This window comes from Colobus angolensis, unplaced genomic scaffold (assembly GCF_000951035.1).
Source record: "Colobus angolensis palliatus isolate OR3802 unplaced genomic scaffold, Cang.pa_1.0 Scaffold109, whole genome shotgun sequence".
Classification (NCBI taxonomy): domain Eukaryota; kingdom Metazoa; phylum Chordata; class Mammalia; order Primates; family Cercopithecidae; genus Colobus; species Colobus angolensis.
The window spans coordinates 3,112,767-3,137,929 of NW_012111919.1; the positions used below are offsets into that span (position 1 = coordinate 3,112,767).

Here is a 25,163-nt window from a genome sequence, read left to right on the forward strand (position 1 = left end):
GTTTGCCAAATACTTTTTTTATAATCATTATATCATTTCAACATTAAAAGGACCTTCAGGCCGGGTGCAGTGGCTAATGCCTGTTAGCCCAGCACTTTGGGAGGCCTAGGCTTGGTGGATCAGTTGAGGTCAGGAGTGCGAAACCAGCCTGGCCTACATGGTGAAACCTTGTCTCTACTAAAAGTACACAGATCAGCTGGGCATGCTGGTGTGTGTCTGTAATCCCAGCTACTTGGGAGGCTGAGGCAGGAGCATTGCTTGAACCCGGGAGGCAGAGTTGCAGCGAGCCGAGACTGCACCACTGCACTCCAGCCTGGGAGCAAGACTCCATCTCAAAAAATTAAAAAAATAAAAATAAAAATAAAAGGACTTTCAGCAAAGGTATACCGAACATTGTTTTCCAGATGAACAAATTAATGCTCTTAAAAATATAGCTAACATTATGAATAGCTTAATTTCTAAATGTTAACAGCTCCTTGTGATCCAAGAGTCATCTTCAGTGAAATTCAAGGCGAACCTGCATCTTTGAAGAAAGTACAAGCATCTTTTCTGTCTAGTACAGTTGTGATCATAAGGGCATCTGGGCGATCTAAAAAAACCAATGTCTGGTCTCATGGCTGACTTACCATCTGAGGGATCCCCTGCAGAGTGCGGGCACCCATCAGGAGCAGTTTTCCAAGGAGCTGGAGGTCATGGAGCTTGGCAAAGCCAAGCTCCTCTCCCAAGATGCGGAGGTAGGCTCTGGCTTCCGGGACTTCTTTGGATTTCAAATCTTCAATCAGCTTCTGAACACTGAACATCATTCCATTTACCATGTCCTGAGAGTTTAGTAATAAAATGGCCAGTGAGATGTCAGCAATGTCAAACACCTTTTAGTTCCCAATGTGGGACCTGTCTGCTGCAGACAGGATGGGCCTAAAAAATGCTTCAGGTGAGGAACAGGGAGACACTGAAGTCCAGGCTAATTTCTCTCAACAGAGGTGAAAGAACTAAGGTCTCGTCAGGGATAGTGGCACTCATCTGTAGACATAGTAAGATGTGGTGGGGTGAGGGGAGGGGTCCCTGCTCTCCAGTATGCCAGGATCCTCAAGATTAGAAGATTCTCTGTCTCCCACCCATTCCCTGCTTAGCCTTCTCTTCTTTGACCAGTGAAGACTACAAAGAGTTTCTTTCTTTCTTTTTAAGACAGAGTCTCACTCTGTCACCCAGGCTGGAGTGCAGTGGCAGGATCTCAGCTCACTGCAAGCTCCGCCTCCCGGGTTCAGGCTATTCTCCTGTCTCAGCCTCCTGAGTAGCTGGGACTACAGGCGCCCGCCACCTCGCCCGGCTAGTTTTCTGTATTTTTTAGTAGAGACAGGGTTTCACCGTGTTAGCCAGGATGGTCTTGATCTTGTGACCTCGTGATCCGCCCGTCTCGGCCTCCCAAAGTGCTGGGATTACAGGCTTGAGCCACCACGGCCGGCCCAAAGTATTTCTTAAGAAAATGTAGCTGCTATGTAAATTTACCAAAAGTTTGAAAAACACTTGATCCTAGACAAGTTCTTCTTAGAGAGAAGAAGAATCTCAGAGATGGATGCCCAGGCATTGGGGGAAAAAATAATGTGAAATTGACAGACTCAAAGCAGATCAAAGACCCTCGGCCTCAAGTGGGGTTCAGGAAATTAGAAGATGGAACTGGTGCTCAACAGTGAGTTTGGAGGGGTAAATTACTGCCTTGCTCTGCAAACTTGAATGTGCATACAAGTCACATGAGGTCTTGCTAAAATACAGCTTCTGATTCAGTAGATTGTGGGTGAAGCCTGAGAACCTGCATTTCTGACCAGACCACACATTGGGTAGCAGAAAATTCAAGAATAAGCTCCAGATCATACAGCCTATTTTGCTCCATAAATAGGGGCTCATTACTAGCTTCAAAGTGGAATTTTGGTCTCATTTGCTAGTGCACTGATGGCAGTGAGCGCCAAAGAAAGCAGTTAATAATAATGAAAATATTAATTTAAAACTTGCAATAGTGTCTGCTTATTGAACAATCAATGACAGCATCAGACACTGCACTTGGAATTTTAGAAGCCTTATTTCGTTGCCTTTAAATAACCTTGTGAGGTTTGGACTATTATTAGTAGTCTGGGATGCAGACAGAAACAGATACACATAATATCAACCAACTTCCCCAAGTGCACACAATTTCAAGACAGGGAAGTTAGAATTAAATCCATGCCCAGAGTTCATACTTTTTTTTTTTTTTTTTTTAAGACAGAATCTCACACTGTCACCCGGGCTGGAGTGTAACAGCGTAATCTCGGCTCACTGCAACCTCCACCTCCTGGGTTCAAGCAATTCTCCTGCCTCAGCCTCCCAAGTAACTGGGATTACAGGCGCCCACTACCATGCCCGGCTAGTTTTTTGTATTTTTAGTAGAGATGGGGTTTTACTATGTTGGCCAGGCTGGTCTCAAATTCCTGACCTTGTGATCCACCCACCTCAGCCTCCCAAAGTGCTGGGATTACAAGTGTGAGCCACCACGCCCAGCCCAGAGTTCGTACTCTTAATTGTTATCCTAGAGTACTTCTCAGGATAGAAGTCTTTTTTCTGGGCACACTGAATTTCAGGAGACCTTTAACTGCTGAAGATACTGGCCCTTATCCCAGCAGGTCTGGTTGATAAAAACCATAGTTATCACTTCAGTTAGACAATATTTTGATGACTTCCTTGCTTAGAAAAGAATTGTTTTTGCATTGAGACCCAAAGCTTTCCTTAAGAAGATACTTGACAAATACACACCTGCTCACGTTTATCCTCTTTGGTATAGCCAAAGTGGTCCACTAAGACCTTAGAGACACCATCAGGAACTTGACCATTAACCCAGTACAAAGCTTTGTTGACACTGTCTGGGAAAAACCCTTGCTTCCCAAAAAGAGCTTCCAATGTTGGCTCAAAGCCTTTTCCTTCCAAGCCAATCTGAGAAAGAAAATCAGACAAGAAAATGGCATCATCTTTCTTTGTTGTATGCCAGCCTAGTAGTTCCCCCTCTTGATGTCCATTTATCTAAACAAGTATTTGAATACCACAGGCCATGAACTGACCTTAGCACTTCACAGGAGCTGCTTTATTAAAATCTCACTAGAATCTTGACCTTATTACTTGCTTTTTTCTAGAAGAGGCAGCTAAGGTTCAGAGAGGACAAGTAATTCAACCAAGGGTTCAGAGTTGGAGTGAATTTGAGATTTGAAGCAGATCTGACTAGGAAGCACATATGCTTCCTTGGCTTTGGGACTTAAAGACAAGACATCTGCATTTCAATTTTTTATTTTTATTTTTATACGGAGTCTCACTCTGTCGCCCAGGCTGGAGTGCAGCAGTGCCATCTCTGCTCACTGCAAGCTCCGCCTTCCGGGTTCACGCCATTCTCCTGCCTCAGCCTCCCGAGTAGCTGGGACTACAGGCACCTGCCACCACGCCCGGCTAATTTTTTTTTGTATTTTTTTAGTAGAGATGGATTTCACTGTGTTAGCCAGGATGGTCTTGATCACCCGCCTCGGCCTCCCAAAGTGCTGGGATTACAGGAGTGAGCCACCTCGCCCGGCCTGCATTTCTATTACTGTTAAGAAGTCATGCTTCAGGTGACCCCCAGCGGGGAGAGAGGAAGGCAGGGAAGGAGGGAAAGAAGAAAGCCTCAGAGTCATGGTAGGAAGTGCCTGGTGGTTCTTGTTTTCTTCTGGCTAGCTTCTGGCTTCCAGGGACTCTGTTTATCATGCTGTACAGAATGGGCTAGAGAACCTCGAACTCTTCACACTTACCTCGAAAAGGTCAGCTGAAGCAAATCCAAAGGCAGTAAGGGTCGTTTTCAGCATGGTTTCTTTAGGAAGGTAGTTATTTGGATCAAATATAAGATTTCCTTCAATTTTGGCTGAGGCTGGGTCAAGTGATGGAAGAGAAACAGATTTGGAGAGTTGATAGTTCCGAGAGAATTTTCTGAAGTCCATGACAGTTGGAAGTTGAGATTCTTTCAGAGCTTCTTTCACTAACTTTTTCAGACTAGATAAGAAGAAGGATATTTTGAGCTGACACACCATGTTATTATCCTTTGACTCTTGCAGCCCAAGTAAATATGGATTTCCAATCACTACCAAAATGTCTGGATTTCATTTACCCTAAGGCTTTGGGTCTAGGTCTGCTACACATTTGCGCAAGTGTTTGTTTCAGAAGCAAGGGCAGACAGTGGCTATGCCAAAACCTAGCGTTGGAATTCCAGCTTAGGGCCCTCAGTGGTACATGGGGGAAAATTGCTCTTACTTACTCTTGGATATCCAATTCTTCTGAGTTCAAGATGTTGGCAATATGGGAAGCCACAAAGTTCTTCACTTGCTCATTCTGTTCCCGTGGTAGAAGTTGGACAATTTTGTTAATATCTGCCTGTGAAGGACTCCTCATCAGCATGAGATAGGCAGCCAATCGCTTATCTCCCGGAGAAGCATCATCAAGGAAAGTCTGAAGAAGCACCTCCTGGTCCTGCAGTCAAAAGAGGAGATGGTTATCACTGTCCTATGGTCAGAACACAGAACGTGCCTGGCAAACACTGGCATTGTCTGCTAGCTCTTTCTTAAGCACAGGTCTAATTTCTCTGTAATCACTCTTCAAATGCTGGCATTGAATCTTCTAGCCAATGTTTCCTAGAGCACTATCAAGTAAGGGTTCCCGGAAGATGCCTGTGGAATGCCTGTTGAATTCAATGCCATTAAAACACATAAATCATGGCCAAGTTATGATTTGTTTCACTAAGTGAAAATAAAGTTGTTTTAACCTAAGTTATTTTAATGTGAAGGTAAAGATGAGAAGGGGTAGTAAGAGTTTGGGGCTAATAAATAAGGTAGTTTCCAAAGCTCTGGAGTCATTGCCACCTAAGAGGGGGCCAAGTTGACTATCCTAGCCTAAGGTTATTGGGGGAAAATTAAGCATGTTTTTCCATGATGAGAGGGATGGTCAATCTGGTAGGTGGATGGTAGGTAGCAAAAACATCTCACATTCTGCATGGTGACATAGCAGCAAGGTCAGGTATTTCTCTCATGTCACATACTACTAGGCAGTCAAGTCAATAGGCTTGTTGAAATTTGCAATTAGAAAACAGTAGAGGCCTGGTGCAGTGGCTCACGCCTGTAATCCCAGCACTTTGGGAGGCTGAGGCGGGTGGATTACCTGAGGTCAGGAGTTCAAGACCAGCCTGGTCAACATGGCAAAACCCCGTCTCTACTAAAAAATACAAAAATTAGCTGGGTGTGGTGTCATGTGCCTGTAATCCTAGTTACTCAGGAGGCCGAGGCAGGGAGAATTGCTTGAACCCAGGAAGTGGAAGTTGCAGTGAGCCGAGATCGTGCCACTGCACTCCACCTTGGTAAATAGAGTGAGACTCCATCTCAAAAGAAGGAAGAAAGGAAGGAAGGGAGGGAGGGAGGGAGGGAGGGAGGGAAGGAACAGCAGAATAAAGCCAGTAGATGAAATTTAGAGTCTCATTTCCCTAGTACCTTCCAAATCCTTGTTAATAAACTTTCACTTTCAGACCTCTTCTTGTGGACTTTACCTTGTCTTTAGGCTCCATTTTCCGCAGGGCCTGGATGGCAGCTTTCTGAATCATCAGTGATGGCTTTGTACTTTGGACACATTTCAGGATTGAAGACTTGAGTTCTGGAGTTAACTGCTCCATGGTTTGGCCCATATTTCCAATGACCTGCGTTAAAGAAAAGAAACAAGAACCCATCAGGGTGCAGGAGAGGGAAGTAAAAGGTATCCAGGAAAAGCGCTTCTGAAATGATCTATGTCATATAAAAGACTGAGATTACCCGCAGAATCAAATAGGTGTAATCTTCATCCCCAGTGCAGTCATCTTGAATCTGTTCCATCAAGTAATTAGTAATGTCCAGCAGCTCCTGGGTCACTGTAGGGTTTGTCTTATGATAGCTACAGAATAAGAGAAAAGAGTCAGGACTCGGTAACCCCAGTTAGGTTTATCTTAAAATCCAAACTTGTGAATGAGAAAAAATAATTATAAAATTCATATGGAATCCAAAAAGAGCCTGAGTAGCTGAAGCAATCTTAAGCAAAAAGAACAAAGCTGGAGGCATCACATTACCTGACTTCAAATTATGCTACAAGTATCATTTAAACAGCATGATACTGGCGTAAAAATAGACACATAGATCAATGGAACAGAATAGTGAACCCAGAAATAAAGCCACATACTTACAGTCAACGGATCTTTGACAAAATTGACAAAAACATACACTAGAGAAAGGACACCCTTTTCAATAAGCGGTGCTGGGAAAGTTGGATTGCTATATGCAGAAGAATAAAACTGGACTACTATCTGTCACCATATACAAAAATCAACTCAATATGAAAAGACTAAAATGAAGACCTAAAATGATAAAAATTCTAGAAGAAATCCTATGACAAACTCCTCTGGACATTGACCTGGACAAAGAATTCATGACTAAGACCTCAAAGGCAAAGACAACAACAAAAAAATAGACAAATAGAACTTAATTAAAGTAAAAAGCTTCTGCACAGTAAAACAAATAATCAACAGGGTGAACAACCTGCAGAATGGGAGAAAATATTTGCAAACTATTCATCCAGTGGGGTACTAATATCCAGAATGTACAAGGAATTCAAACAACTCAACCAAAAATCCCCCAAATAATCCCATTAAAAAGTAGACAAAGGACATGAATAGACATTTTTTCAAAAGAAGACACACAAATGGCAATAGGCATATGAAAAAATGCATAACATTACTAGTCATTAGAGAAAAGTAAATTAAAATCACAATGAGATAACATCTTACAACAGTCAGGAGGGCCATTATTCAAAAGACAAAAAATAACAGATATTGGTGAGGATACAGAGAAAAGGAAGCAGTTAACCACTGTTGATGGGATTGTAAATAAGTACAACCTCTATGGAAAACAATACAGAGATTTCTCAAAGAACTAAAAATAGAACTACCAATGAATCCAACAATCCCAGTACTGGGTGCATACCCAAAGGAGAAGAAATCATTATATCCAAAGGATACTTGCACCCATATGTTTATCGCAGCACTATTCACAATAGCAAAGGCATGGAATCAACCTAAGTGTCCGTCAATGGACGATTGGATAAAAAATGTGGAATGTATAGGCAATAAAATACTATTCAGCCATAAAAAGAATAAAATCATGTCATTTGCAGTAACATGGATGGAACTGAAGGTCATTGTCTTAAGTAAAACAGGACAGTCACAGACAAATACTGCACATTGTCACTTTATAAGTGGGAGCTAAATAATGTGCACACAAGGACATAGAGTGTGGAATGATAAGACAATTGAGACTCAGGTGTGGAAGTGGAGGGAAATGGATGGTGAGAAGTTACTTAGTGAGTACACTATATGTTATCTGGGTGACAGATATCCTGAAAGCCCTGACTTAACTACTGCATAATCTATTCATATAACAAAATTACACTTGTTCCACATAAATTTATATAAAAATGTAAAAAAGAAAAAGCAAAAAAATTTCATCAAAAGAAAAAACTGCCAGCCTGAGCAACATGGTGAAACCCTGTATCTACAAAAAAATACAAAAATTAGCCAGGGCATGGTAGCATGCACCTGTGGTCCCAGCTACTCAGGAGGCTGAGGTGGGAGGATCACTTGAGCCCAGGAATTTGAGGCTGCAGTAAGCCGTGACTGTGCCACTGCACTCCAGCCTGGGTGACACAGTGAAACCATGTCAAAAAAAAAAAAAAAATTAAGAGGAAAAAACTGCTAACTAATATTGAACTGAAGTTAATAATATGCATGCTGAAGTACTTAGGGGAAATAATATGCATGCTGAAGTACTTAGGGGAAATTAATGTTTATAATTTACTTTGAAATGCTTCAGAAAATAAGATGAATTAATGGACGGATGTATATGTGATAAAGCAAATATAATAACACTTAAATGGTAGGAGATAGCTGGTTTTCCAGGGGTTTTCCCTCTGAAATTCTGTCAACTTTGCTATGTTCAAAAACTTTTATAATATAATGTAGAGAAAATATTTTTAAAAATTCAATTTGTGTTTGCTATTTCTTATTTCAAGTCGTTACTCCAAAAATGGTCAAGAATAAACACAAGAGTAAGGAGCAGAGTTTGAAAGTGGAAGGAGGGGTTCAGTTTTAATACAGAGACTCACAGAAGTGCAAGATGTTCCTCTGCTCCTAGGAGGATAAATACAGTGTGGAAACTCACTTGTTGACCGCGTGGCTCAGCGCATACAAGGTGGCTCGGCTGCGCTGCTCCCTCGCCATGTTGAAGATCTCTCGCAGCTGCTGTGCTGAGGGCTCGGGGATCAGGGCCACCAGGTAGGTGACCACATCTATCAAAAGGGGGTTGGCATGCACACGTTTCAGCCACTGGAGGATGTGAGTGGAGCACTGGGGCTGTCCACACTGAACCAAGGCTTGCAAAGTGATGGGGCTGAGAAGAAAGACATGGATAAAGTTATACAGACCACCTTCGGGGCACATAAAATATTGCTCATGGTGTGTCCTCTGCCAGGAGAGCCCTTAATCACCTCATTCACTATTCAAATCTAACCGTCTTTCAAAACCCAACTTGGAGCTCAGAGCCATGATGCTTTCCTTAGGAATATTACCCACAGGAGAAGCCCCACCGAGGAAAGTCCCAAGAGGGGACTGTGGATCTGTAGCGACAAGAAGACTGTTATCACAGCCCCTTTGGCCAGCACACAGAATATGCCTGGCCAACATTAGCTGGGTCTCATTCCTGGCCTCAGTTCCTTCTCTCACCTTCATAGCGCTTAAAGCCAGTGCCTTGAAGGGTAGAGAAATCATATAATATTTTTTGTCTGAGTTCTCTCTCTACCAGCCTATAAGCTTCTGGAGAGCACCTGCAATAGAACTAGGAATTAAAAGATACCCATCAAAATGTGGGAACTCTTCTCCTCCTATTTTAACACACAAATACATAGCTGCCTTGAACACTGTGTGCGTGTGTGTGTGTTTCATGGAACTCTTAGCACATCAGCTAATATTTCTCTATCCACCAATCATGAACTGATTGACTAATTGATTAACTGGATTGATATCCAAATGGTCCCTGAGATTCTCCATTTGGCCGAGGTTTGAAAGTTTAGTCAGTTACCATCAGTTTTATGGAAAGTTGAGCTGTAACCATTAAATACCTGGACACCTCGATCAGCTGTGGCAAGAGAGATGTGACGGCCTCATCACTGAGGCCTCTCAGCTCAGTAACCAGCTTATGGAAGAGATTAGCTCTCTGGATATTTTGCTCAGAGATGGTTAGTTTTTTCAATTCCTGCAGAGTCTTCAAAACAGCTTCGGCCTGCTTTAGAGGTGATGTGGATTTGGTGCTCTCAAATGCGAGACCCACCTTCTTAGTACCTGGAAGATGGAAAGTGTCAAAGGAACTCTAGCTTACTTCTTCATCTCAACCATATCTTTGTCTACTGGAAGCTGGACATTGTGGAGTATCAGCACAGGGGAAAAGGGAAGAAAACTATCATGTATTCAATGACTACTAGATCTGGCTCTGCCATTGGTGATTGACTTAATTGTTTTCACTGACTCATCATCCTGTCCCTGTGGGTTGGCATTATTGTTCAATTTAAAGATAAATTCAGCCCTGCTTCAGAGACCCACAGAGTTTTTGGGCAATGTAAACTGCTCATCCCCGGATCTCAGCTCTGAGTCCTAGAGATGAGACAGAGATGAGACCCAGAGATGAGGAACTGTGACCTAGAAATGAGCAACTTACTTTGAAGAGCTCTTAGGGTCTAAGAGGTAGAGCTGAAGTGGAATTCAGACTTGTCTGAGTCTATTATCAGGTTACCCTTAGCTTGAAATATTGGTGAGGAGGTGCTGCTATTGACATGGTTACAACTAGGACCAGGCACATTGATGTCCATCACCATTTCTTCTAATTGGGTCTAGCAGCAGCTTGTGGGGGAGGGGAGACACTTTTGTATCCTCTCCACCACCTACTATGACCTATGCCAGCAAGAGAGGTAAAAGTCCTCATGGAAGTGTGGTGTAATGAGAAGAGTCTTGGCTTAGATTGCAACCTGGGCACTTATTTGCCCCCTCTAATATTCTACGGCCTTGTCTACATCAAACTCTAAGCCTCTCTGTGTCACTTTCCCCTCTGTAGAATAGGTATAAAATCACCTCTCTACCACCTGACGTCACCGGTTGCTGTGAACAAAAAGGACAATGAGGTAATGTACAAGAAGGAATTTGGACAGATATAAATACAATACAATGCTGGGTAAGGGTTGGACTCAAGATTGCTAGAGTTCCTTCTACCTCTAAAGACTGACTCCTGAGGTTACTATCTGGGCCGGACTCTGAAGGTTCTCTCCCACTTGGTCCACCTCATCTGGGACAGCTCTGGGTCTTATCACAGGATAGGTGATATCAGTGCTACCAAATATGTCATGTTAAACTTAGGATTCCAGTTTTCTATTTACAAACGCCTAGGTAGCTGTGGGAACTTCTTTTTCTTTATGCCATTGCAACTTGACATCCTGAGATGAGTTTGCTTTCTCATAGAGGTAGCCAGAACACCAGTGTCCATATCACTTGTTAGTCAGCAGACATTTAACAGGGCCCAGCAAGTGGCTAAGCCATGATTGGCACATCTTAGGTAGATTTTCCAGCAACTGTGTGGACAAAAAGTCTTACCTTCACCAAAGAAGCGGCTGTTGATCTTTGGTGTGTCTTCAAGTTTGAAAGTCTGTGTCACTTGTACTCCCATCCCATACATATTCCTGGTAACCAAGGAAGCACATCATGTCATGGATGGCCAGAACATACTATTCTCTCCATGTTGAAGGTTTCCCCTGTCCCTGCATCTACCCAAGTCCTGCCCATCTTTCAAAGCATGGGTAAATCCAGCCATTGTTGGCCCTGAATGAATAACATCCACCTCTTCTTGGTCACGCTAGTCATCCTCCCATCAAAAGGACATGCGTGCCTTATACTCTCCACTAGTCTGAGTGGCCAGACATAGGAACTAGTGCAATGTCTTGAAATTCTTTCGTATCTTCCACAGCACAGAACCAAGCATATGGCAGTTACTCAAATATTCACTGATTGTCAGTTTTCAAAGTGGATTTGGATATACAAGTTTCCAGTCAATATCCCAAATCTTCCATGAAACGTTTTCTAACCAGGGTACCCTGCAGTGATCCCCAGGTTTTCTGGATCTACACCCCTTAAAGACTGGGTCTTAGATATCTTTTGTTGGTCTTCAGTCGTTTTGCATGCCTAGGACTTTTCTGCCAAATGGCCTGTTAGCTTAAAAAGGGGGACAGGGAGGGATTGCATGTTATCCTTCTCCATACCTCCCTCCCAGGCACAGGTTTGCCTAGAATGAGCACTTGAGAAGTGTTCAGTTCACACTGACCCATTAAATGACAAATCAGTAGTGCATCAGGTGACCTACTTGTAGGAGAAAGGCAGGAACAGGTGCTGCTCCTTGCAGATGGCTTCTGCCACATGCTTCCTCTTGGCGTCCAGGGTGTACTGACAGGACTGGCTACTGCTGATCAGAGTTGACAAGGGGTGGGTCTGTGAATGAGATTGGAGACAAGCATTTTGATCGGTCCCTGTGTCTTCTGTCAAAAGCATTTACCTTCAAGGTAGAAGGGAGGAGGGGTCCTGTACCACTAGATAAACTCAGAGAAAGAAGATAGCTGGGTACTTGACATTTAGACCAGGGGGTGCAACATGTCGGCATCCCCAAAGCTGAGTCAAGCTATAGACTCCTCTTTTTCCAACCCCACTGGACAAAGTCTAAACTTTGTATCCTCCACATGCCCATCCCACTACATAGCCCCTCACACACCTGCTCAGTCAGTTTTCTTTACCCAAAAGCCTATTCTTGCATGTCTGTTTCATTTACACATTCTTTGCATTTTTCGGGTTCTTGCTCCACATCTTCCATGAAACGTTGCCCACTGAGCTTCATGAATAATACTTTCTCCTTCCTGGTCAGGCCCAGGATTTCTTGTCTGCACTGTTCAGCGTATCACCTTACTGAGTATACAATGTATACTTTATTGACCTGGCTCCTGCATTAGACTGGAAGCATCCTGAGGAGAAGGTCCATGGTTCATCTGCCACTGTCCCTCCTTTGGTGCTGCCCAGAGTGGGGTTGAGCACACAGCAGATGCTCAGAAAAGACCCCTAAGCCAGTGCATTATCCTCTTCTGACTGTGGCACTCATGGTCATCAGACTCCCTGTTTTCAACCCCAAGGACAATGACTAGGAACAGGGCCCGGCATGACAGTGATTGCTCAGTTTCTTCATGTTCACTGAGACAGCCTGGGGCTCATATCAGAGAACATGTTGCAGGGGTCAGGCAGGCTCAGGTAATATGGTGCTCCATGGCCCCACTTAACAGAGAGGAGAGGGTGCTCCAAGCCAGAGGCAGAGGGGTCGTGTTTGGTCAGGGTGGTACTAGGGGTGGGAGGACAAGAAGCTGGAGCACTCTAAGTCACTCCACTTCATGGGATGAAGGAGAGGGGGAGAACACAGGTCTTGGGACTTCTTCAAAGGCCAGAGGCTTGGAGCTGGCACAAGGAGTCCTTCTGCAGGAAGGAACAGTAGGTGGTTTTGCTGCCCTACATCCATCCCCGGAGCCTTCTCAGAGATGAGTAGTCATTACTCTCAAGTGATGAGAGTAGAGGCGGTTTAGTGCCAGTGACAGAAGGACAGGAGGAAAGACAGAGCTCTGGGCTGGGAGGGAGGAGCCTGACTCAAGTCTTGGCCTAACTGATCCCAGGCCATGAAGCCTGGGCAGACCTTCCCATGCCTGCTCAGGGTCCTATCTGTAGTCTGTATAAAAAACAGGCTGGGCAGGCTGTCCTCAAAGGTGCCCACTAGCTTGAAAATTTTGGAATGTTATTAATAAGAGGATGCTCCTTGGTGTGCATGACAGTGCTGACATGGGACTTACCATGCCTTTGATGAGAGCAAGTGGGCTGATGCCTGTACGGATGGGCTTGAAGCGATCACACTGCCCCAAGTCTCTTTCAGTGGATATTTCTGTTGCCACATTGCCCTTCCTTGTCTTGACGGTAAAGTGAGTGGAGCAGTTTCCATACACGGTATCCTATGGGGGCAGAAGATGCAACCACATATATTCAACATGGGAAACGTCCTTGGGTACTTGGGAGGGACGGGGTGGGGATTGTGAAAGAAAAGGCAGAAGGAATCTAGCTTTGGGAGGGACTTTCTTTTTCCTCCTATGCAGAGTGTGGTCTTGCTAGTGCCTGGCCAGCCCAAGTTGGGAGAGAGAAAACCAGTTAAGGGTGTGTCTGCAGAAAGGCTCTGCAGGATGCATCACTGTCTTCTCCCAGTATGGTGTCATAGAGAAATTAGAACAAGATAAGGGCACAAAAGTGCTCATGGGACTGAGGTGAAATGAATTCTGTCTCACATTGAACCCTGAAATTCGTAAAAGAGACTGGCAAGAGATCCCATTATTTTTGGTGTTTAAAATACACACAGGATTTACTGTGTTATACTATAACCCATCAAACACAGGTGAACAGCATTAAAGAAAAGTGGGGGTGGGGTGGCCAGGACGCCTCAATAACTCTTTTAAAATTAGACCCAACCTGATCAACCTGCTTGGAATGATCTGTCAGTGAGCCCAAGGGACAGGAGGAATCTCGGGCACCAGTATGTCACGCCAATCCATGGCTTCCTGTGTAACTAGCCATGGAGCTGACTCAACAATCTGCTTTGCATATGGTAGGACTGGCCTCTAACACGTGAAGATGAGTTTCAAGGGCCACTGCTATCAGCTTTCTGAATCCTCACCAGAAACAACACTTGCTTGGTTTCTTCTGTCTCTGGGGGAACCAGGAGGGCAGAAATGATGCCCCTCTTGATGTTCAGGATGTGTGTAGGTTCATCTTTCTCCGGGTAAAGGAAAACCTGCTTCCCTTCTGGAATGGCCAGCTTGAGCTCGTACCTGTCCCAGAGAGAGGATGGTCATGGGAATGTCCTTCTCCATTACAACTTGCTGGAAGTAAGCTGGGTGGCACTGAAGTTGCTTTTCTCATAGTTTTTTTAACCAATTGTTCTTCTGACATCATTTCTTTGTAAACATAGAATATAGCTACACGTAGACATCCATTTTCAAAAAAGCATGCACATATACATATGTTTTGGTGATTGTTTTTCTTTTTTTGAAATGGAGTCTCACTCTGTTACTCGGGCTGGAGTGCAATGGCGCAACCTCAGCTCACTGCAACCTCCACCTCCTGGGATCAAGTGATTCTCCTGACTCAGCCTCTGGAGTAGCTAGGACTACAGGCATTTGCCATCACACCCAGCTAATTTTTGTATTTTTAGTAGACACAGGTTTCACCCTGTTGGCCAGGCTGGTCTTGAACTCCTGACCTCAGGTGATCTGCCCGCCTCGGCCTCCCAAAGTCCTGGGACTACAGGCATGAGCTACCAGGTCCAGCTGTATTTTAACGTTTTTTTGCTTGGCTCATCTAGCCCTGCGCTGTTCTCCACCCATATCAATCTCTTTGCCCATCCTCCCCATACGGACACCTGAGTGGTTGTTCCATTTGTTTCCGCACTCTCACACAATCCTCTGTAAACATGGGTGAGTGCAAACAGAGTCATACAAAGATTTTGTAATTGTTTGTTTTATACAAGTGGCATTGTATTGTTCATACTTTTATCTTGTTTTTCTCACTTAATTATACTTCACAAAAACCCTTCTGAGTCACTTGGTATACTCTAACAGATTTTTTAAAAGCTGCATGCTGAACATTCCATTCCATGGCTATATGTAATTTATTCACACATTGCCCCATTTGATGGCATTTGCCTTCTCTCTTTCTGGATTTTTTTAAACCACGCAAACAATACCAAAACAAACATCCTTATGCCTATCTTCACACATTACTGCTTTTATTTTCATGGGCTAGAGTCCCAGAGACTAAAATATCTGTGTCAAAGGGTATTAAGTATTCTAAATTAGAGTAGATATTGTCTGATGGCTCTAATTTCCACCAGCAGCTCAGGACAGCACACTTTTCCTCACTGGTCTGCCAGCAACAGGTGCTATTGCTGTTTTCCAGTTTTGCAGTCTGATGGGTATGTGGATAAATATCTTGTTGTTACATTAATTTGTATTTCTTGACTACCAGTGAATTGGAGCTTCTTTCCATACACTTGTTGGACAGTCACTCTTTTGTATGGTGTCAGGCCATGGCTGAAGCCCAGGCTGACTTTGGTGTCAGGGACTTCCCATTGGGTACTCTCTGAGTTTCCGAGGACCTGACTGCAGCCACTCTGGTTACATCGGGAGGAAAAGGTGACAGACTCATCTCCCACAACCTACACCCTCTCAGAAAGTTCCCGACATGAAGAAACAATAAATGTTTGAGATGATGGGTATGCTAATTGCTCTGATCTGATCACCGTACATTACATGTATCAAAATATCAATATATTCTCAATAAATATGTATAATTATCATATGTCAATTTTTTAAAAAAGACAGTTAAAGTCATGAAAATGCAAACTTGGAAAGCCCTCCTTGTCAAGAACAGGAGTCTCTTCTGTATTTGGAGAAGACCAAGGACCAAAAAATAACCACTCCTTCCTCCTGCCACCATACCTCTCACCCTCATATACAGTTAAGTCTTGGAGAAAATAAAGCATATGAAGGAAAGAAGCCTCACAGCCTATTTTGGCGAGAAAGGACTGGCATCTGAATCTAACGTTTAGTAAAACTGAAAAACGGGCAAGGATGGTGATACGGTTTGGCTCTGGGTCCCCACCCGAATCTCATCTTGTAGCTCTCAGAATTCCCACATGTTGTGAGACGGACCCGGTGGGAGGTGATTGATTCACGGGGCAGGTCTTTCCCCTGCTGCTCTTGTGATTGCAAATGGGTCTCAGGAGATGTGATGGTTTTAAAAACAGGAGTTTCTCCGCACAAGCTCTCTTTGCCAGCCGCCATCTACGTAAGATGTGACTTGCTCTCCCTCACCTTCCACCATGATTGTGAGACCTCCCCAGCCACATGGAACAGCGAGTCCAGCAAACCTTTCTTTTGTAAATTGCCCAGTCTCAGGTATGTCTTTAGCAGCAGCATGGAAACAGACTAATACAGACGGAGTTTTCTGATGCTACCAAGTTAACAACTCTATCCTGCCTGTATTCGCACACACCTAAGACCCTACAAACTGTGACTGAGGATGAGGCAGGGGTGATGTTGAAAATATTTACAATGGGTGCGACACGGGCCCTGATCAGTCAGCAGAGATGCAGCTGCAGCGGCCGATCCGTGTGCAGTGGCTGAATGCCAGCCTAGGAGGGGGAGCCGCTGAAGCCTTGGTGCTCCTCTGCCCTGTGCTGAACAGACCCTGCCCCGCCATGTGCCCGCCACAGCAGCCAGTGCCTCTGGGACCCTGCACCGAAGACCACCAAGCACTGGTCTTATTTAGTTCTTTAAATAAGAATTCACTTGTTTAAACACAGCATCTCAGTTTTATAATCTCAGGAAGTTTAAAGCATGAGATTTTTAGAAACACATTAAAATGATAATTAAAGGAACCTAACTAGGGAAGGGTAAATAATGCTTGTCTCTTTTTGATGATTGTGAAAACACAGCAATTCCCTGATCCACGATGAATATGGAATACAAATACTTAGAGTCACATCCGTGTCTGGTGTAAACACACAAGTTCACACCTCAGCGGACACACACATATGTGTGTGCTCATGTACAACACGCCTTACCTGGACATGGCTGCAGCAAACTCCTCGGAGTTCTTGGTTTTCTTCAGCAATGCTCTGCCCTCAGGGTTGAAGCCATACACCTCTTTCAGGGTGCACTGGCTGGTCTTCAGGATGAAGCTGCAGAGCTGGGGAACCTCCAGCTCAACCTGAGAATACAGGGTAGCATAGCATTGAGGTTGTCTATCAAGAATGAGAGGCTGGCCCTGAAGCCCAGGGCTTAATCTCTAATCAGAGCACCAAAGGGAATTTTGCTGGGAACACCACTGCCTGCTCAACACCACGTGCCTTATCGACATGCCTCCTGGGTTCTCCGTGCACCAACCGAGTCTTACTCCTATTGCTGGCCTTTTCCCCGCCCCGGGGTAACACGTTTCTTAAGTGTGCCTCTATGCACAGGAAGGAGGATGTTCTTTTATTGGTTCTAAAGTTACTCACTTCAATTATAAAGAGCTGTGGTTAAATAGAAGCGTTGCAGATTAGGAGTGAGAGTGAAGGAGAAAAACAGCAGGAAGAGGGCCATCCTCAGTTTCCACAGCAAATGTCCCCTTAATGTCACCCAAAAAACTGATTATATCTATTAGGGCCTATTTAGAGCTTCACATATAGCTGGAGTTTTAGCGGATCCCTACTTATTATCCAGCACTATTCAAATAACTTTAAAGAAATGTTGTACATGTGTGTTGTTCAATATGGGAGCCAGTAGCCAGGGTGGCTGTTGAGCAGTTGAAATGCAGCTAATGTGACAACGAATATGAATTTTTAATTTCATTCCATTTAAATAGTCCACTGTGGCTCATGTCTACCATATTGGACAGCACAGACAAGAGCTACAGCACTCTCTGAAAAAGGTGACTGCTCAGCTTGACTTCTCTTCCCCACCCAAACCCCAGTAGCAGCCTATAGATCTGCTCCAGATGTATGTGACATGAGTACAACCAGTCTCAATAATAAGCAAAGTTTTGTTTTAGAACAAACTGTATGTTTATATATTTTTTTCTTCTTTCTATTCGTTTTTCAGCAACAGATTCTGTTGGACTTAGACTATAAAAACTGCATTTCACAGTGCGATTCTGAGATGCCTGCCTCCGTTAGCTCACCTACTGGGCTTCTCTCACGCTGAAATCTACAGACCCACACTGCTGCTAATCTAGATCACGTACTCCTATTGCATCTGGGAAGTTAACGGGAAAATACATCTGGCTTGCGAAATTTGGCGGGGGCAGACAACATCTCAGCAATGTGGCTGACTTACAAACAGAGGCAAAGTCCCAATGCTTTGATCAGATTACAACAGTTCTAGGATGTTCTACGTTTGCTCAGTACACAACCTCCAGGAAGGTCGCGTGTTGGGCACCCGCTGGAACAGGGCTAGGGGAAAGCTGTGGGCTCTAGGTCCCTCCCGCCTGCATCCTCCATACCTTGCAGTTGATCCTGGTGGCGCTTCTTGAATCAGCAGTCCCAGGGACTCCACTGGAACTCTCAGCCTCATAGTTGTATGTGTACTTCCGGAGGTGCTTGAATCGGGTCGCATCTCCTAACGTGGGGAGAAATATGTCAGCCACATAGGAGAAATAGCTCTCCCAAGGACAGCCAGTTCTGGGCAGAGAGGCGCAGTGGCATAGATAATTAAAATGTAATTAAACTCAAATTAGTTTTTAATTGACTTCACATTATACTTAATTTTCCTTTATAGATTTGACTTCTCCATTATGTTTTTGCTGAGGCTAATGTTTAGATTAGCTGGCATGTCTTGAATATCTCATCTGAGGCACAGGGAAGGGAGTGACAAGTGTCAAGTAATGGGGCTCAGAAAATCTGCATGAGAGACCCTTTGGTAAATTAAGAGATGACAACATGACGCAAATAGTAGTCTCTCTAATGCTTTTTTAGCTTGAAAACGCCTTAATTCTGTGACTCTGAGACTACCAAATACTTGAGGCAAAGCTCATTAAGCATTAAGCGTAACTAACTTAAGAAACTCCTAGAAAGGAGTTTCTGGAGGTTTCCACTGTAGTTGAGGAATTTTCTGAACAATTGAAGAAAAAGAACATCTGGGTCCTAAGCCCAGCTGCAGTGATGGCAGATGTCCACCAGATGGCAGCGCTGCTTCATCAGACGTCCGCCCCGCGGCTCCAGCACACAGGGTCCCCTTGGAGGCCAGCTCCTTTGACCCCCAGGGGTCAGGTAAATAGGAAGGGGGTGGAGGTCCGATTTCTGCACAAAGGTTAAAGTCAGCATTTCCTCACCCTCACATGCTTCGAATCAATGACTAGTCACTGATAAACAGGACAGTGATGTTTCTACAAAGTGTGCGCAGGCCAGCGGGGTGTCAGTGCCTTCCCTCCCCCGCCCCCAGGCTGAACTCTTGGGACAGAACAGAAGGGCAGGTAGAAGAGAGTTGGCATCCCTTGAGTGTGGGCAGAGGCTCAAGGAACTTGCTTCCTGGGGTCAGAGCAGGGCACACCACGATGCCATTTCAGCCCCTTAGAGTGGGAGGACCTCAGGGACTCGGGTGTAGGAGGGTGCACGGGGCCGGGCGCCCTTCCACGCCCCATGCGCAGGTGCCTTACTTGGACAGACCACGCTGACATTTTCCAGCATTTCCTTTTCTGTAAGACAGGAGAAAGAAATCTGTGAGCTTCCCACGTCTTCCCAGCGGGTGCTAGGGCCCGACAGGGGGACCACAGGCACAGGTTTCACCCTTCAGGAGGGAGGCAGGCTCCGGAGACCCCCTCCACAGCCCCTCCATCCCGCGCCCCCATCCTGAGTCTGCAGGGGCCGCCAGTTGGTCTAGTCCCCCCACCCCCCGCCCTGGACCCTGTGGCTGCCCTCCCTCTGGCCTAGGCCCAGGGTGCCCCAGCCAACCTCGTGCCGCCGGTTCCCTCCCGCTCTCTCTGAGCCCGCAGCGCAGCCGCGCACTCACCGGCTCTGGCGCCCGCCAGCAGCAGCAGCAGCGCCGGCAGCGCCAGCAGCGCGGGCCTCGGCGGGCCCATGGCCAGCTGCGGTGGGACGGCTCCTGGGCTGCGGCCTGGCCTCGGCCTCGCGGCCCTGGCTGGCTGGGCGGGCTCCTCAGCGACAGCAACCGAGAAGAGCACTCAGTCCCGCGGGTCCCGGTGGGAATGCGCAGCCGGCGCCCGCACCCCATTTATGGGAAGCCCAGGTTGCAAGAGCGTCCGGATTGCAAAAGGTCCAAAGGGCGCTTCCCGGGCCTGGCCTGTTTGCTTTTCTACACTGGCTTCTCTTTGAGCCTTGAAGAGCTTCAGGGGAGGGGGCTCACCTGGGATGCTGCTGCAGCCACCTGGGTGCTGGGTCCCAGGTGGGTTCCCTTCCCTGAGCGTCTTCAAGGCTCTGGCACGGCCCTTCCTGTATCTCAGTGGGGCCATGGCCAGTGCCTCAGGGTCTGAGAAGCCTGCCTTGACCAGGGGCGCCTTCTTCAGATGACCCACCACGGGGACAAAATCCCTGCTTCTCCTGGACTGAAATGGGAGCCACGTGGAGAACCAGTCCTGAGCGCTGTCTTGGTGGAGACATGTTCCCACTGGTTCCTTCTTTTCCATTTTGGTGGACCTTGGATTTGCACTGACACCCTAATCCTGATGAGTATCTGTGGCTTTGGGGTTCAGCCTGTGCTGGGGGAGGAGAGAGAAGGGGGATGCAGGGAGGTCTGGTGAGTGACAAGACACTGCCCCTGAGGATGGGCGGCCTGCCTGGTCCCAGCAGGAGTCCAAATGTCTGTCTTTAAGAAACCCCAGTGAGGAGAGGCCTCTGGGGAAGAGTAACCTCCCAGGGCCCACCTGTTTTGCGCAAAGTGTTCTTGGGATGTTGAGAGCAGGCTTTCCCTACCTGCACCAGCTTCTGGGTTTCCTCCAGTGGTGGGGAGGCCGATGAGGAAAAGCAACGTAGTGGACAGGACGTGTCATATTCCTCATAGACATCTGGAATCTTCTCATGCATCGTTTCCTTCTCTTCTAGGCACTGCCTGTTTCCAAAGGAAACTTCAGCCTGCGCTCGCTGCCTCTGCCCAGCTGTAGGGAATCAGCCGCAGTAGAATTTCAGCGTCACTCAGTTTACTAACCCAGGGTCACTCAGAAGGGGTTATTGATGGGATGGCACTATGATGGGCTGAATGAATGTCTGAGCCTAGCTGTGTCCCCAAGGCACCACCAATCTGGTTAGGGAGACAAGCTGTGTCAGCAGGAAACTGCTGGTGAGCAATTGTGGTAGGATAGAGGGGGTGCAAACCAGGTAGGTATACCTGCTGGGGGAGCACCCAGGAGGGCGAGCGGGAGGCGGTCAGGAGCAAGCTAGATGAGTGCGGATGGGAAGTGGACAGTGCCTGTTGCAGAAGTCAGTGTGTGCTCATTGTTACAACTTGTCAGCTTTGTTTGAATTATGAGATACCTCCAGATGTAACAAGCTACTGGTGAAGACTGACGATTCCAGAAGGATCAATTCTGAAACAGTAACTATGTATAAAGATGCAGTTCCCTCAGAGGAGACTCACAGAAAGACCTTCGCCTGCTTCCTGCACCTGGGCTCCACACCTGTCCTTATTCAGATACTGTCGTTATCCGTGAACTCCTATGGGCAGCTAAACTCCCACCAGCGATCAGTTGCTCTGCGTCCATGGCGTATTAATGTTACTAAAGATGGATATTACAGAGGTCTCAACTCAAGGCTGGTCATACCTACACCACTGAATTGTGAAGGGTCTGGAAAAAGTAATTGCTCTGAAATCCCGTTTCTCTGAACACTTTATTTGAATTATTCTATGTGGACTGACTTTCCACAGGGTTCGCTGCTGCTCATGTGTGAGGAAATGGTCCTGCTTCCATGCATATTCACATTAAGGAGAATGGGTAAGAATATTCAGGTATAGAGAAGCCAAAAGGAGGTGTCGAGCTTTAATTTACAAGCACAAGTCAAAGCTTACTCTGTTGGGTGCAGATGAAACCAGGGTCCAATGGTCAGCATCCATAGAGACCATATTATATATATATATTTTGAGAGGGAGTCTCCCTCTGTCACCCAGGCTGGAGTGTAGTGGTACAATCTCGGCTCACTGCAACCTCTGTCTCTCCAGGTATAAACAATTCTCCTGCCTTAGCCTCCCAAGTAGCTGAGATAACAGGCATGCGCCACTATGCCCAGCTAATTTTTGTACTTTTAGTAGAGATGGTGTTTCCCCATGTTGGTCAGGCTAGTCTCGAACTCCTGACATCATGATCCGCCCGCCTTGGCCTCCCAAAGTGCTGGGAGAGCGTAGTTTTTATGAAATAGGAATCAAAAATGAATTCGATGACTTGGAGTCAGGGAAATGTTGTGAGATGCTTGGTTGTGCTGAGAGGACTGTCACCATCTTTAAAGGAAGAAACCTAAGACTCGGCTTCCTTCTTTTCCTGATGATCTTTGGCAAGTCTTCCCTGGACTGGGCCCCGGCCAGCAGTACTTATCCCCTGACAGGGTCTAGCATACAACCCCAGAGAGCAAATGTTGAATTGTTGAGCTGACTTGAGTCCACTCACAGAAATACTGTAAAGATTAATGCGTAGATTTTTCTTCAATTCCAAAATCCACTTAGATCCTTTGTCAAAGACTACATGGAAATATATTATTTGTGACCAAAGATATCACCCTTCATCCCTTTTCCTTTAGGTAGAGACACATCTGGTGTCACACAGGTTAATCTCAGCTAGTGACTGTGACTTATCATCTCATCAATGCAAAGTCCTGTTGGGTGCACCATCAATCTGGGTAGTCATAGGGCTCTGGGTACCCATTGGAAAGCCACCTGACTAGAGGAATTTCAAGGCGTTAGATAATGCTGAATGTCCCAGTTACATTCTCCAGAAGCAAAACTATCCATTGTGCCTATCTGCAGCTGACCAGAAGGGTCTTGGCCAAGTTCAGGGAATCATGGAAGCTAATAAAGGACCCCAACAGACCAATATTCTGAGTTTAGTGCTGTTCACATACTGAAGTAGGTGCTTAGAACATAATTTGCTGAGTATGAACGAATGAATCCGCACCATTCATCTATACCCGTTTTCTATTTATGCATAGCAACCATGATGCTAAATAAATATTTCCAGTGACATAAAGCAAGGAAATACAATTTATACCAATTATTCCCAGCCATGCTGTTCGAAAATCTCATTTGGCAAATAGGGATCAGTGTTGACAATGATTAATTAGCCTATCTCTTTTCTGCCTATGACAGCATTATAATTGCAAGTGATGCCCAGAAGCTGGAAAGTAAACTTCAAACATTGTGGATGGAACCGTGCCCAGGGTGGTCTGTTCACCCAGTGACAGCAGGCATGTGTGAGCACGTGCACATGCACACACACACCCCCCACACACACACACAAATGAGAAATATCAGAAAAAATGGCATATTTAGGTGAATGGTGCAGGTGGAAGATGGTAGGGTGAGCCAGTGTCAACCAAGTGTAGGCATTCCAGATGGATGATTAACCCCTGTGAGAAGCAAAAAGAAATTTTCCTTCTCCATCATTCTGCTACCCAAGAGATAAGGTCAGAATGTTGAGTTGCAGTTCCTCCCGGGAGAGAAGCCAGAAGTCAGCAGAGTTCAATGTGCAGTGAGGAGCTGCGTAAGTGAATTATCACCCTCTTGCTAGGTGGATGTCATCCTTCCACCCGCCCAGGGCTGGCTGCAGCCCCACCTACTGCACTGAGTCTTTCTCTGGGACCAGCCCAGTTAGACTTCATGGCTTGTGACTCTGATTTCCTGTCATTCAGTTTCTAGGCAGGACAACGATGATGAAAGGCCTTCATACAAACCTGCTGTTGTCCTGAACTTACATTTTTCTCTTATAACATTATTTGATTTTTCATGTGTTTACCTGTTACCTTGCCAACGACAGAGAGAAGCTGGGAGAGCGAGAACCCTGTACAGGGTTTGTATCCTTTGTCCTCTCTTCCTCACTGACACCCTTGCTAGGCCAGGCAGATGGTAGCCAAGCAGTAAACACTGTAATTATCATGTAATATGGTCCATGTGAATAGGTTTCTTTCATATGCACACTTCATTGTTACTCTTGGGTGTTGCTGCTTATGTTTACATCTTAATTTAGAATGCATGGTGAACTTGGAGCTGTAGGAGAGAGGAGGGGTCTGGGAACTGGAGCCACGGGACAGTTTCTACAGCTCTGGGTGGCAGTCCTTCATCTGTGTGATGAGAAGACAGGACTGGACGATCTACCTCTTAATCCCATTCAGCTCTAACTACTTTGATTCTATGGAAACTCTGGGACTGAAAAAACAAACACATAAATTATTCTGGGCTCAAACCCCATGGCTCTTAGACGCTGTGATTGAGGATCTAGAACCATCAAGCAGGAAGGATTTTCTGGGAGGCTGCCGACCTCTCCAAAGACCTGTGCCCACACTGCCCAAGAAATAGAACCCTTCAATCATTTTATACAGATTTCCAAATCAGGTGAGGGCACACCCTCCTGGGGATGCTGGGGCACAGGGAACCGCAACTCTCCAGAAGTTCTTCCCCACGTCTAGCTTTAGACTTCATCTTTGCCTGACCTCAGATAAGCTTTCTTAGATATAACTTAGCATTTCCTTTGAAAGGGTTTTGGTCAGCTTTTGTCAGCCACTGCTTACACTTTTACAAAAAGTTTTCTTTATGTTCTCTCAAGACTAAGGCTCGGAATGCATTACCTCAGAAGGCCGAGACCAGTGCTGGTGCCGGACAGCTGGGTGGATAAACACACCTCACCATTCCCACACCAGCACTGCTTCTCTTCACGTACTGTGGAGCCCAGGAGCACACTCCTCCGAGAGCTTCCAGACCAGGAGAAGGGCAAATCAGACCTCACAGCTAATAATGAGCGCACTTAATGTGCCCAGTGCGGGGTCTACACAGTTAGACTATAGTGGTACGATGTGCGTCTCTGGGGTCCTGGAAGGGTGAGATTGAACTGGCTCTGGGATGGTCGGCAGGATTTGGGTAAATGAAGAGGGAGGCACACTGAAAGTGCAGTGGCAGGAAGCTGGGAACATATTGGATGTGTCGGGCTGCCTGTGACGACGCCAGGCCACTGGAGTCTCTGGGGAGACGGGAGACAGGGGGTTAGTCAGAGGGGGATACAGTTTGCTATGCCCAGGCCAGGGACAGAGCTTTCAGGCTCATGAAGCCTTTGACTTAATTTGACACTAAATGTAGTACCTATGGCGTTGAAACTCTGGGTTGTGTAGAAGGCCATGAGAATTGGGCTGAATTCTCCTTATCCAGAGCTATGAAGGGAGATGTAGCAACAGGTATCTGTAGTCTCAAACATAGACAGGATC

At 45.8% G+C, this 25,163-nt stretch overlaps 1 protein-coding gene across 1 annotated transcript in view; it reads right to left on the reverse strand.

The window, feature by feature from the left end:
* APOB (apolipoprotein B) overlaps nucleotides 1–19,954 on the reverse strand; it is a 42,615-nt gene extending 22,661 nt beyond the window's left edge. The window contains exons 1-16 of the mRNA XM_011950671.1: nucleotides 19,762–19,954; nucleotides 19,409–19,447; nucleotides 18,257–18,372; nucleotides 16,839–16,984; nucleotides 13,890–14,043; nucleotides 13,021–13,176; nucleotides 11,505–11,629; nucleotides 10,742–10,827; nucleotides 9,223–9,442; nucleotides 8,268–8,495; nucleotides 5,835–5,952; nucleotides 5,576–5,722; nucleotides 4,298–4,509; nucleotides 3,798–4,035; nucleotides 2,782–2,958; nucleotides 627–818 (exon numbers count right to left, since the gene is read on the reverse strand). Of these exons, the coding sequence (XP_011806061.1) occupies nucleotides 627–818; nucleotides 2,782–2,958; nucleotides 3,798–4,035; nucleotides 4,298–4,509; nucleotides 5,576–5,722; nucleotides 5,835–5,952; nucleotides 8,268–8,495; nucleotides 9,223–9,442; nucleotides 10,742–10,827; nucleotides 11,505–11,629; nucleotides 13,021–13,176; nucleotides 13,890–14,043; nucleotides 16,839–16,984; nucleotides 18,257–18,372; nucleotides 19,409–19,447; nucleotides 19,762–19,831 (2,424 nt within the window). The 5' untranslated portion in view covers nucleotides 19,832–19,954. The remainder of the gene's footprint in view (nucleotides 1–626; nucleotides 819–2,781; nucleotides 2,959–3,797; nucleotides 4,036–4,297; nucleotides 4,510–5,575; nucleotides 5,723–5,834; nucleotides 5,953–8,267; nucleotides 8,496–9,222; nucleotides 9,443–10,741; nucleotides 10,828–11,504; nucleotides 11,630–13,020; nucleotides 13,177–13,889; nucleotides 14,044–16,838; nucleotides 16,985–18,256; nucleotides 18,373–19,408; nucleotides 19,448–19,761) is intronic.
* Nucleotides 19,955–25,163: the final 5,209 nt, after the last annotated feature.